This window comes from Lepidochelys kempii, chromosome 5 (assembly GCF_965140285.1).
Source record: "Lepidochelys kempii isolate rLepKem1 chromosome 5, rLepKem1.hap1, whole genome shotgun sequence".
In the NCBI taxonomy this organism is placed as follows: Eukaryota; Metazoa; Chordata; order Testudines; family Cheloniidae; genus Lepidochelys; species Lepidochelys kempii.
The window spans coordinates 135,940,942-135,954,280 of NC_136384.1; the positions used below are offsets into that span (position 1 = coordinate 135,940,942).

General features: G+C 41.1%; 1 protein-coding gene across 6 annotated transcripts in view; it reads right to left on the reverse strand.

Moving 5' to 3' along the window:
• The window catches only part of NCBP1 (nuclear cap binding protein subunit 1), a 60,052-nt gene that overhangs the window by 15,917 nt on the left and 30,796 nt on the right, over window positions 1-13,339 (reverse strand). For all 6 annotated transcript variants that reach the window (XM_073346045.2, XM_073346043.2, XM_073346044.2 and 3 more), the window contains 7 exons: window positions 12,815-12,925; window positions 11,126-11,190; window positions 9,131-9,193; window positions 8,537-8,611; window positions 4,106-4,209; window positions 2,621-2,743; window positions 811-913 (listed from right to left, as the gene is read on the reverse strand). In XM_073346045.2, the coding sequence (XP_073202146.2) occupies window positions 811-913; window positions 2,621-2,743; window positions 4,106-4,209; window positions 8,537-8,611; window positions 9,131-9,193; window positions 11,126-11,190; window positions 12,815-12,925 (644 nt within the window). The remainder of the gene's footprint in view (window positions 1-810; window positions 914-2,620; window positions 2,744-4,105; window positions 4,210-8,536; window positions 8,612-9,130; window positions 9,194-11,125; window positions 11,191-12,814; window positions 12,926-13,339) is intronic.

Here is a 13,339-nt window from a genome sequence, read left to right on the forward strand (position 1 = left end):
GCTGTGTGTGTGATGGTACAGGGCCACAGTTAAAGCTATATAGGGATTTCTTTTAAAATTATTTTATCTGCATTTCCTGGCTAACATTTGTGTTTGAGGACGCTACAATAAGGCACGTTTCCCTTTAGTAATATTTATTTACTATTTCCACTGCTGCTCTATGAATTAAGTCCTAGCTCCCCTGGGGATAAGTCACATTTAACTGCGCAATGACAGGATCTCAAATGGAGCTTGCAAGTTGCACTGTAATGGGCCCCATTCCTCCACAGATGCATTCTGAATGTAGCTCTTCCGCCTGCTTTCCCCATACAAGACCCCTCCATTGCCTCCCCACCTGCACCTACCTGGCTCTGCACCATGGAGCGTTAACACCACAGGACCATAACATATATAGAACTAGATTAAGTTTCACCAAGAAAGCCCATGTAAGGTGAGACACATCAAGCCTTCCTGAGTACTTTATGCTGGTGGGGCCCTCTTGGCTCATTGTGGGCACTGGGAAGTGTGCTATCTATTGCTGCACTCTTCCAGGTGAGCCACAAGCTAAGGCATGTCTCAGAACGTGCAGAATCTTGACCTAGCCACATGGAGTAAAATACACATTACGATCTCTGCTTGGATAGTAAGAGTCACACTACCATCCCTTTAATAAAAAAAACTATCAGCTCTTCTCTCCTTCCTTACTTGCACATTACACTGTGCAACATACAAAACACTGAAGCTTGTGGAAGAATAGCTCTACCAAGCAAGTCACTGTTCTAATCAAAACGTGTTCCATAAACTCAGAAATATAATGCATTTATCACTTACTTTGCCAGAGCACTGAATGAGTGGCTGAAGGACTTGGCAGCTAAATGGAGCAGAGTCTGTACAAAAACTTCTATTTTCAAAGGGTTAAAGGTGAATCCTTCATCTGAAAGTTGTTTTCAAATTGAAACAGTGGGTTAAATTAAAATCAATATAGTAAGTATTTATCAAAATCTAACCCTGCAAACAAAGCACTGAAGATAATTCATGGTTTCTTTATTTTGTAAAATTTAAGATTTAGCATTTGAGCTTTACAGCCTGAACAAGGAATCAGTCAATGCTTTCTAAAAGCTGCAGTTTTATTAGCAACTCCCTCAGGCTGCAGAGATAGTCTTACCTCACTGACATGCAGCTACTGGAGTACATTTAGGACTACACTACACTGCTCCCTCATCCGCTATAGGAGGCGATTCTCAAACTCGTTTCATACCAGCAGGGAAGATGCCATTCCAATTTGAAAGTTTTATCAAACCTAGCAAAATCTACTGCTGACTTTCAAAAGCACTCATAGCAACATCTTTCTTTTCAGAGGATAAACAGGAGTTTAATCCCTTTAGGATTCCTATAACCCAGTGGTTCTCAAACTTCTTTTCCCCGCGGACCACTTGAAAATTGCTGAGGGTCTTGGCAGACCACTTAATGATCTTTCCAAATGTTGTTTGTACCGTTAGCTAACTATTGTAAAGCGCTTTGGATAAAAGACCTATATAAAAAACCTAAATAATAATTAACGTGTTTTTCTTCCACAAATAAAAGCACAGAACTCATATTTTAATATCAGTAGTCTCTCCCTCAGCCGCAGCCCTGGAGCTGGAGAAAGTCGCCTCTTTCATTGGCCGCTGCAGCCCTGCATGTCCCAAATTCTCTCCACCCCCTCTTCTCACCCTACTACCCCCTAAGGCCACCACCTCACCTTACATGTGTATCTTTTCCAGGGTCCAGGCACCTAATTACGGCCCTTCATTCTCTCGTGTGCAGCCATCCAGGTGTGCACCTTAGAAGGAACTATCTGCGGACCACCTGAATAGAACTTGCGGACCACACTTTGAGATCCTCTGCTATAACCCATTCTTCCCCTGACTTGGGACACTCCTACACCACTTTATTATCTCCATGTATTTTGATTTTTATATATTCATCTAGGTGCCTGTACAATCTCACATATTACTGAATTATTCAAGTTCTTTTTCACCCAAGCTACCAACTTTAGATGTGACTTCTCAAACCTCTCTTCTAAGACATCGGAGAACAGATAAGCCCTGGACAGAAAGACACTGGATGTCTACGGCAAGGGTGAGGCTGGGAAGTGAGCTCAAGTCAAGGCCCCCTTACAAGAATGTCTATTTTGTTTAGACCAGGGGAATGGCAGCTTGAGCTCTTAGCTGTTCTGAACTGCTAAGGTAATCTATAAAGAGGCGCTCTCACATACTTAGGACACAAACCACGTTACATTTTCTAAATCAAAACTAATGCCAAGAAATGCATCCTGATGGTGAAGTTTGAGGGACTTTTTCATTCTTTCATACTGTCTTTGTCAGCAACAGCCACACAATAGTACATCTCAAATACCAGTTTACTCCTTCTTACCAGTATCCCATTGATAAGAATGGATCCTGTCCATGGGGCAAGAGAAACAAAAATACACTCAATGTTTTATAGTGGTTCCGTTTTCTGTCAAGTGATGCTAAATGGAGGAAGTGTACAAAGTCATGAGGCAATGTACCAGGCACAATTCCTAGTTCGACAGGCTGGTGAAAGTAGTTTTGAACAAAGAATAAATGACCTAGTAATGCCTAATGTCAGATATCCTTACCGTCGTCATCATCCTGGTTAGGGTTGGGCACATCTTTTAAGATGCCGAATATTTCATCATTACTTGTCTTGTTTTTAATGGCAATGGTCAAACAGAGTGCGACAGTATATCCCGGCAGAGACTCTAAACATAAGACAAAAGGTCTGATCATCTTCAAAATTAATTGCAAATGAATATGGGTTACTTTTATGTCAGCTTGTGCATTTCTCAGAAAAGCACACACTTTTCCTTGAACAATTAAAAAAACCCAACAATTACTGCTTTGTATTAATAGAACTGAGATTTTGGCATGCTGGAAATATGGATTTTGCAGCAATCTGCAGGCTCAAATGCTACATCTGGACCACACGCAGCCAACTCACAAATCTCTAATTTCTCTCAAGATGTGAACTTGTTTTAATAGTTGGTGAATAGTTCAATTACGTAATGACACTTTAAACCACAGTCACAATGCCAGGTAGCGAGGATGTTAAGAACTGTGGCAGCACCTCCCCATATTAAAGCTTGGCAAAACTAGTACACTCAAAATTCCTTTTGCCCTTTCTTCCTCCCAAGTCCACTTTTTCCTCTATTTCATTAGCAAAAAGTTATCCACACCTAGATACACATATCTTTTCTGCCTCTCAACTCACCCCCACCCCCCCACATCTACCCAAAATCTTGCTGCTACCACCCTGCTCCTCATGTCACTGTCCGCATCAGCAGCCCCATAGAATCCTTCCTTCCTATCTGCAACATCAAATTCAGTCCCCACTTGGCCTCAACTTTAGAGGCCTTACATAACAGTTCCTTTGCCTACATATATCCTCCAATTTCCTTCTACTTCCTTGGAGAGTCTCTTCGTTTCCTTCTCCCGCTCACCTTGTGACTTCAGTCGTGACACTCCTTATACTTATGGCACTCATCTTTTTTTCTTCACAAATAATCTCTCCACATCATTTTTCCCCTTAACTATGGTCTTACTCCTGTCTGTTTGCTTGCTTCATTTATTAGACAGAGTTCTTTGGAGCTTACCAAGAGCTCTTTCGTTTGTTTCTGAAACAAATGTGGCACTCAACGAATAGTAAGTTATCTTCACTATGCTGTTCAACTTTTGTGCATCACTCAGCTCAGACACTAAAAACAGAAGCCAAACTGACTTTTAGGCTTCCTTGCAACTAGCACAATGCTGCAGCATTCAGGCAGCAAACACTGCAGGGTAATTGACATTTTAAAGTTTTTAGGAACGCTTCTTCAGTGAATTCCCTCCCAACCTGCCCCAAATCAAAGTTTTAGACCTAAACTATATTACTGTGCCCAACTCAAGCAATTTTTCCAGGTCAAAAGTCAGCCTTTTTATTTCCACTGTGAATTTTCTTCTATAAAGATAACTAATTTGACCCAGAAACTAGAGTGTTTCCTTTCTTGATCAGATTCAAAACAGATAACCTTTTCTTCAGAATGCTATCAAAATATTAAACTCTTCTAAATAGCTTTTATACTTACTATTGCTTTCATCTCCGTATTTATAAATACACGATGGGTTTGCAGGACTAAGGACAGAGAAGGTAGCAGGAACAATATCAATTATTCGCTGATGGTATGAAAGCCTGCAAGAGAAAATTTCAGTTGTAATAGAATTACCAGTGGAATATTTTCAGGAATACCACATGGTGTTGCCTTAAAGATGCTCGTATTTTATTATGTTTTAATTTTGGCAGAACAAAAACCAAGAAGTCTGAATATTACTACATTTTATCGAGGATAGTTCCTTCCAGACATTAAGAGTCAATGAAACCACTTTGTGCATTGACCTTCCAATGGACATTTTAAAAAAATGTCTTTAAAAAAATTATATTCTCAACTTCACATATTTAACTTTGTTCAGAGAAAGGTTAAGAGGAACCATCAGTCAGGGCCACATTTTATTAAAACACTGCACATGCTATGTGGATCACAGGCAAAATACTGGTGCTACAATTTAAAATTCAATGAAATAAAGTAATCTTGACTTCTCCATTTTAACCCTCAGTTCCATCCAACCTTTATAAACATTTAAGAATTAGCCTACCACCATCTGAGGTGAGATGAAAGGGATCCACAAACAAAATATTTCTCTTTTGCCAGTCAGTGCTTTTACTCCTTCTATGCTTCCTGACTCAAAAAGGAATAAGTGAAAATAGTTTTCACTTGGGATTCTAATGTTGGATCATATTAAAGAAGTTCTGTATTACAATCACAAATGAGTTTGATTCCCCAGAGTTTAAATTCCAGGGTATTACTAATTAAGAGGTCTCTTGGTTTTTGGTGCTGTTTCTCTCCCTCTATGCGTGAAACTTGCAAGCTGCTAATTGTGTTAGTACATTCTAAGACAGAGTCTGTTCTCAAAGCAATTCTTTGTAACAACCACTCACACAGAGAGAGACTCAAAACAATACACTAACAACAGAAGCAGCACCCAGAGACTCCCTGCCCTTTTGTTGTATTCATCTCGCTTTGTTAACAATTGTGATTAAAATAGAGATAGAGGACATATGTATGTGGATGGATGCTTGGTGTGGATAATAACTGAATGATCAGGGAGGTGCCAGCCTAAGAATGCAGTGTCCATCGGCTGAAGAAGGCGTCAAGTGGAAATAACCAGAGGACCCCCCAGAGGGCAGACTGGAATCCACCCTACAGCCTCAAGAATGGGAGAACCAAAGAACAAGATAACATCTGGCAGCACGAAGCCGTCAGGAATGTGCCATCTCCTGATTGATTCAGCAACAGCATGATGAAGCAATCCCATAGACTGACATAGGAAGGAATTCCTATAAAAATGGACTCTGGAAAGTGAGAACTTTGGGGTCTGATTCTGCAAACCAACTTCCAGGAGCATCAGATGTGCATCTGACAAGACCCTGCTCCCTCCTCATGTCCAGGCCACCAGGCCAGTGGCTTGGCATGAGCAACTCTAAGGCTGGTAACTATGATAACAACCTTGCAGAACCTGTGTGTGTGTGTTTGTATGAATGAATGTGTGAATAAATATGAGATTGAATGGAATGTTATAGCTATAACTAACTGCTTACTGTGATTCTTTCTGTATTCACAATAAATGGGGTATTTTGCCTTTTCCCGTTTAATAAGATCCTGCTGGTTTTTATTTTATTGGTATAACACTAAGGGCTTGTTTACACTACAGATTAGGTTGACAGAGCCACCGCGATAATTCAATCGGCTCTTGGTGTCCATACTACCCTCCTTCTGCAGGCAGAGCGCTTCCTCACCTGGTGCGCTTGCACCAACTGGAGTGGGACATTGTGGGGCACTGACAGCCCTGTGGGGCTCAATTTCACAGCACAGAGCCTACCAGCAGTGAAACTGACATTCTTGTCAATTTCACATTACTATTGTCTTTGCTCCAACAGCTGTGGGAGCTCCATGGGGAGCTGGGAGCCTAGGCGCTCAGTGCATGGCAGCTGGGCTCAGAGAGGAGAGAACAAACATAAGAATGGCCATACTGAGTCAGACCAAAGGTCCATCCAGCCCAGTATCCTGTCTACCGACAGTGGCCAATGCCAGGTGCCCCAGAGGGAGTGAACCTAACAGGAAATGATCAAGTGATCTCTCTCCTGCCATCCATCTCCACCCTCTGACAACCAGAGGCTAGGGACACCATTCCTTACCCATCCTGGCTAACAGTCATTAATGGACTTAACCTCCATGAATTCATCCAGTGCTCTTAAGCCCTGTTATAGTCCTAGCCTTCACAACCTCCTCAGGCAAGGAGTTCCACAGGTGGACTGTGCACTGTGTGAAGAAGAACTTCCTTTTATTTGTTTTAAACCTGCTGCCCCTTAAATTCATTTGGTGGCCCCTAGTTTTTATATTATGGAAACAAGTAAATAACTTTTTCTTATTCGCTTTCTCCACATGACTCATGATTTTACAGACCTCTATCATATCCCCCCTGAGTCTCCTCTTTTCCAAGCTAAAAGTCCTAGCCTCTTCAATCTCTCCTTACACAGGACCCGTTCCAAACCCCTAATCATTTTAGTTGCCCTTTTCTGAACCTTTTCTAATGCCAGTATATCCTTTTTGAGATGAGGGAACCACATCTGTACACAGTATTCAAGATGTGGACATACCATGGATTTATATAAGGGCAATAAGATAGTCTCCATCTTATTCTCTATCCCTTTTTAAATGATTCCTAACATCCTGTTTGCATTTTTGACTGCCGCTGCACACTGCATGGACGTCTTCAGAGAACTATCCACAATGACTCCAAGATCTTTCTTCTGATTAGTTGTAGCTAAATTAGCCCCCGTCATATTGTATGTATAGTTAGGGTTATTTTTTCCATTGTGAATTACTTTACATTTATCCACATTAAATTTCATTTGCCATTTTGTTGCCCTATCACTTAGTTTTGTGAGATCTTTTTGAAGTTCTTCACAGTCTGCTTTGGTCTTATCTATCTTGAGCAGTTTAGTATTGTCTGCAAACTTTTCCACCTCACTGTTTACCCCTTTCTCCAGATCATTTATAAATAAGTTGAATAGGATTGGTCCTTGGACTGACTCTTGGGGAACACCACTAGTTACCCCTCTCCATTCTGAGAATTTACCATTTATTCCTTTGTTCTGTGTCTTTTAACCAGTTCTCAATCCATGAAAGGATCTTCCCTCTTATCCCATGACAACTTAATTTACCTAAGAGCCTTTGGTGAGGGACCTTGTCAAAGGCTTTCTGGAAATCTAAGTACACTATGTCCACTGGATCCCTCTTGTCCACATGTTTGTTGACCCCCCTCAAAGAACTCTAATAAATTAGTAAGACATGATCTCCCTTTACAGAAACCATGTTGACTTTTGCGCAACAATTTATGTTCTTCTGTGTCTGACAATTTTATTCTTTACTATTGTTTCAACTACCAGGAGGGGAGAGGGGAGCCCCAGAGCAGGTAGCTGGAAGTTTGGGGGGCAGCTGGGCTCTAGCTGGACCCCCGAGCCACCCCAGGGTGATAGCCCAAGCTGTGAGCCAGGTGCAGGGTTCACAGCAGAGAAATCTACCCACCTTCCTTGTCAATTTCAGAGCTCCAGCACAGAGCCCTGAAATTGACAAGAATTTTAGCCAATGAAGCAATGCAACGCCTAGGCAGACACAGTCGCCCTAACTACATGGGCATAAGCCCTATGCCTCTTGCAGGTCTGCTGTCGTCAGTGTAACATGGCACTCACACTGGTGGGAGCAAGGCTGTAGCATAGACACCACCATAGTTAGGTTCACATACATCAACCTAACTGTTGTGTCAACCAAGCCCATGTCACGTAAGCACTTTGAAAAATTTTACCCTTATTCCCTCCCCCTCACCAGCTGCTGGACCAATTCTGAGCACTGGCAATTTCCTTTAAGTCAATGAGAATCCTGGATCCTCATCACCGATCAAATTAGGCCCTGTGCTACTCGAAAGCCATTAATAAGGTAGAACTCAAAAGTATGTTCCTTCCTACATTTAGTTTATGAATGACCAATACTTTCCAGCAACATTACTTCCTCTGCCATCCCCCACAATCAACTTCCGTCACCTAAGTCCAAGTAAAGGGAGTGTCTAACGCTCTGGACTTGCATCTAAAAGTGAACTGTAGCTGTGAATATTTCACTTCCTATTTAAAGGCATCACTTCTCCAACCTATTAGGAGAGTGGGAGTGTCCCATTACTGGCATATTTCCAGGAGTCTTATCAGCCAAGACAACAGAACAGATTGACACATCTACGGAAAACATGAATTAATAGAATGTGCTGTATGGGAAAGAGTTCATCAGTACATATAGAGGCACAAAGTTGAAAGGAATCTGGTTCTTTGTTTACTTTTAGATACTATTATCAGACAAACATGATAGTAAATACCATACTCCTAAAGTGGTGTGTTGAAAAGCTTCACTTACCTCATGCATTTTTCCAAGACTTCTCTTACAAACTTGGGTTTGGGCTTATCAAGGTCATGAGTAAGACAATCCGACCTATCAAAGTGCAAAATTTGATAGCATTTAACAAGCATTTGATAGCATTTAACAAGCATTGCTTCTTAATCTGTTCTCAGATTGGCTCAGTGCTGTACAAAGTGTTCACAGTTAAGCTACAATGCTCTTTCCCGCTCTCTACGGGTGTCAGCAATTTTGAGATGGGGTACTAACACATAATGGTATTAGAATCTATGAACTGCCAACATGGAGTCTCATCTTTGCAAATACATATTGAAATAAGCGATTTCTAATTACAATAAAAACTGGTTTAACTGTATTATGCACATTGTGATATATTAGTTACACAAGGACAGTATTTTGCATCCTGTCTAAATTTAAATGGTTATGAAGTTAAGGCACGGTGGTGAGGATGCTATGGTGATTAGTGCTTTAGAGAGATGTCAACTACAGATAGCTGGGGACAACTATTAGCAGTGCCACTGGCAAGTTATGGATACGTTCGAAAGTTGTATGCAATACAAATGGCTCAAATGGGGACCTCAAAAAGAAACTTACCAATCTTCCCAGCTCCAACGGAACTGAAAGTTACTCAGATGGTGGGAAAACCAGTTCATGAACCTTTTAAAGAGGGAAATGTTATAGTTCCATTAAATATGCAACAACTCACAGAACAAAAAATTAGATGAGAGTTCCAATTACACTTTTCAAAGGCAAGCCTAGAGCCATTTCAATAGTCGAGAAAAATGTGTCCCAAAAAACGATGAACAGAAAGAAAAGTTCAGAGTAAGAGTCGTTAGTGAGTCACCTGTTCAGGTTAAAAGGCACACTCGTGTCTGGTATGTCAGAGTTGATGTTAAAGCACCGTTTATAACAGAATGGAAACACACTGGTATACTAAGGTCAACAATGTTTAGCTTCTTTGCTTTAGGTGCCCAAATTAAGTGGGATATTTTCAGCAGTGCATAAGAGACTTGGGATTTCCACTGCAAATAAGTGAGACTTATGTTCCGAAGTCCCCTCGGCACTTTTGAAAATCACCCCTTACACAGCCTCTCCCCCATCTCCAATACTTGCTAAGCACTGAACTCCAAATGAAGCCAAGTTTGTCAAGTGTATAGATCTATCTACAGAGGTCTTTGGTCATATATTCATATAAAAGTGCAACAGGCAATTTCAAAAGGGGGTTATTAGACTTTTCTTTTTCATTCTTGTCACTATTTTATCAGCTAAAATATGATTCACACATGCAGAGTAGTTTTTCTTATTTGGCAGATAACTTTCTTTACATAGTCCTTTGTAAGATATAGCTTTTCTTTCAATTACTAGAAGCCACTGATTAATCAGGTTACAACTTATGGTTTTAGAGCAATTACTAGCCTGCAACACTTAAAAAATTCACATGGAGTCCATGAAGCATCAAACAAGGAAGAATGAAAAGTGACAACTCTGCAGTCTTAGCCCACTACCTAAGCTCCCATCAAAATGATGATGACAAAACTTTGTTATTTGGTTCCAGGTGGCTCCATCTTAGTGGTCTGTAAGGCACCTCTAAGGAGTAAACTTAACATGTGTATTCTTAGATACCAAACATCAAGGCCGTGTCTGCACTTGCAGCGATGGGCAGGGTTCCTGTAGCTGCATGTGGCAGTGGGGAAAGGCTCCAGCAGCAGAACACCACACTGCTAGAAACAGGCACTTCTTGGGAACGCAGGGAGCCACGCAGGGAGCCACGCAGGGAGCCACGCAGGGAGCCACGCAGGGAGCGCACCCTGAAGTTCTGTACTCTGCACACCTAAGCAGCGCTGCGCTGTCTACACTATTTATACCCAGGCTGTGGGGGCGTATAGTGTCTGCACTCCACACACCGCCGTAAGTGCAGTCACACCTTAGGTTTAGTGAGAGTCACTTTGGCCTTTGAGACAGAATGGAGATAGTCTCATGCTCTGTCAGATTCACCACATTGGCCCCATTATATCAGTTTATTAACGTAAGCAAAGATAGCTGACTGCAAATATGTAGATTGTCTTAATGATTTTCTCCATAGCAGTTGTAATTCTTACAACATGTTGCACAAGCTTCACGTAACCCTTAGAACAATGAACTGTCACCCTCCTTTAGCCTGCTATCCCACTGTAAACCAACTCTCAACCCCTCCCTCAGGCCAGAGGCTGGAAGTGACATGCATCAGCAGAGCAGTGTGTGGACTGAGCTCACAACTGCACCATGCTCGTAGGCAGAGCAGTGATCTGGAGGGCAGTGGGTTGGCAGTATAAGGCAACTGCCCTTCTGAGAGTAGGGAGAGAAGGGTCTCAGCAGACAGCAGAGAAAGGTGAGCAAATGCTAATTAGATGCCCGTCCTTCAGATGCCCATTCTTCAGTTTAGAAGGCTCAAGACTAGAGCTCAAATGTTAAACACTCTACTTAGGATTTACAGTTGTTTTTTTAATGGAGCCAGTAGGTAGTAGGAAGAATATAATGTGACCCATTTTCAATCCATCAATGTACAATGAGGAAAATGTTCTGATGTTCCTGAAATGCATAAGCACTTACCTGTCTATACACGTAGTGTTCATTGTATCCAAGCGCATGTACAGCATTTCTGTGGCTTGTGCAAGCTACAAGTGTCTAATTAAGGTAAAGAGGAGTCCAATAAATCAGAGCTTACACTAACTCTTTCCACTTTCCTAGGAGGGTTTGCAGAAGGATTTTTTTCCCCACAGTAACATCTCACTTTTCAACTATCCCAAGCTGGGGCAAGTCCTGGTAATTTCACAGAAAACAAACTGCAGTTTTCCCAATAGGTAGACACTTGTCTCTGCTCATAGAGAGAGTACTTTACAAGACAACGGAAGCTGCACATCTAGTGATACTTGCTGCCATCCAGATTATTATGGAGACCCAAATTTCAGTGACCGCAAAGCACTCTGGCTTCTGAAGAGACAGAGCTTTTTGGAGAGGATGCAGTCTAACACATTAAAGAACTCAGTAAGAAGCAACAAAAACAAACCACCTTCACTCATTTTTATCTTCATTTCTCTGAATACTGCACTTGTTTTGCCACATTGTTTTCACCACTAGGGTTAGCAGAGATTTTGGGGGAAGAATTTAAACAGAAGGCAGCTCAAAAATGGATGACAGTCCTCCATGATTCTCAACTGCTAATATTTTTAAAGACATGGGGCAATGTAAGATAGCAAGGGGATGACATCCCTGCTATGATGCAGCAAGAAAACTGCAGCAGCTATTTCAGTGACAAACTTGTTGCATAAGTGTATATGCTAAATCTATTAATCTGGGTTGAGTTAGAAACAGACTGAAAATTTTCACCCAATCAAGTCATCCACAGTCAATTTTACATTTTTTGTAATATTAATCTTCTGGAAGCCAGAGTGAGCCTTTAAAGCTGGTTCATTTAAGATCATGACACCACTGAGATACAGGTGTGTCAAAGACTTAACTCTAAATTTCAGGAACTTTATCTAAGCTGTAAAACACAACACAATAGGATCTGAAACTTGATATTGCATAAGTCTTAAGCCATACAGACTTTTTAAACTACCTGCACTGTTTAAGTGATGTCCTTAGCTCTTCCAGGACAAAGATCTCTACCTGAGTCTTTGCAGGTAAGTAAGGAGAATATAGTCTAACTATATATATATTTTATAACTTTAAAAAAGTTTATTTATAAAACATACATTTTGCTGTTGATCAGGAAGTGATCTCAACATTAACAAGCCTTAGAAGCTCCATTCACTTTCAAGTGAAATTTCTAGTGGTACAACTTACACAAATGCTGCTGCTATTTGTAATCTAATTTCAGACCCTGATATTAACAAAAAGTTAATACGCAGAGAGAAAGTAACTGAGAAACCAACGTGCTCTGTTCACTGAAGTAAATATGTCAGGTTTACTGACAGTGTTTCCTTCATTATGATTCAATAATATGGCATAATTACAGTCATCTCTATTCTAGCACATGGGATTTATTTTTAAAATTAGTGCTTAAAACACTGGAGATTTTCCCCATCACTTTGACACTAGAGTAACAGAACTACAATGGCTATTTGTCTGCATTGTTCTTTCACATACCCAGTACTGATGGGCAAAGTATTTGATTGTTTTATTCAATTGAATAAGGGGAGAAGTCACTGCTAAAATTTATGCCAACACTCAGTTTTCCAGAGAACAAAGGAAAAAGCATTCAAGCTACCGTGCTCCTCAACAACAAGGAAAGGATACAACTTGTGGTAAAGAGCCAGGTTGAAGTTTGCACAATTCAATCAGAAGTGTTGTGTACATGACCTCAATGTGGGGTGGAACTGGAAGCTGAAACAGTTCTGCAAATACTACCTGGGTGGGGGGAAGGAGGAAAAAAACATGTGATCAGAGCCCTGTCTTGACACACACACACACTTCCACCATCATGTCAGAGTCTGCACAATTCTGACGAACAACAGTATTAAGTGACTATACACCACAAATAAGGCATGTTTCATCTGTTAAACTCTTGCTATGAGGGCTATAAGATGTATTTACAAAATGGACAGCTCCAAAAGAATGCCTCTCCCACTGAGCGCATGCATATACTATTCATACGCAGCCTTGTGAAAGTTTTTGCAACAAGTACCACCGCAAGACCCATTCAGGGCCCTCAACACATGCGACACTAAAACCCCACCACCTTAAATGCCACTCTCCTGCTCACTCAACACCCCTACAGTAGCTTAGTGAACAGTCTTCCAAGTTGGCTTGATTTTGAGAGAC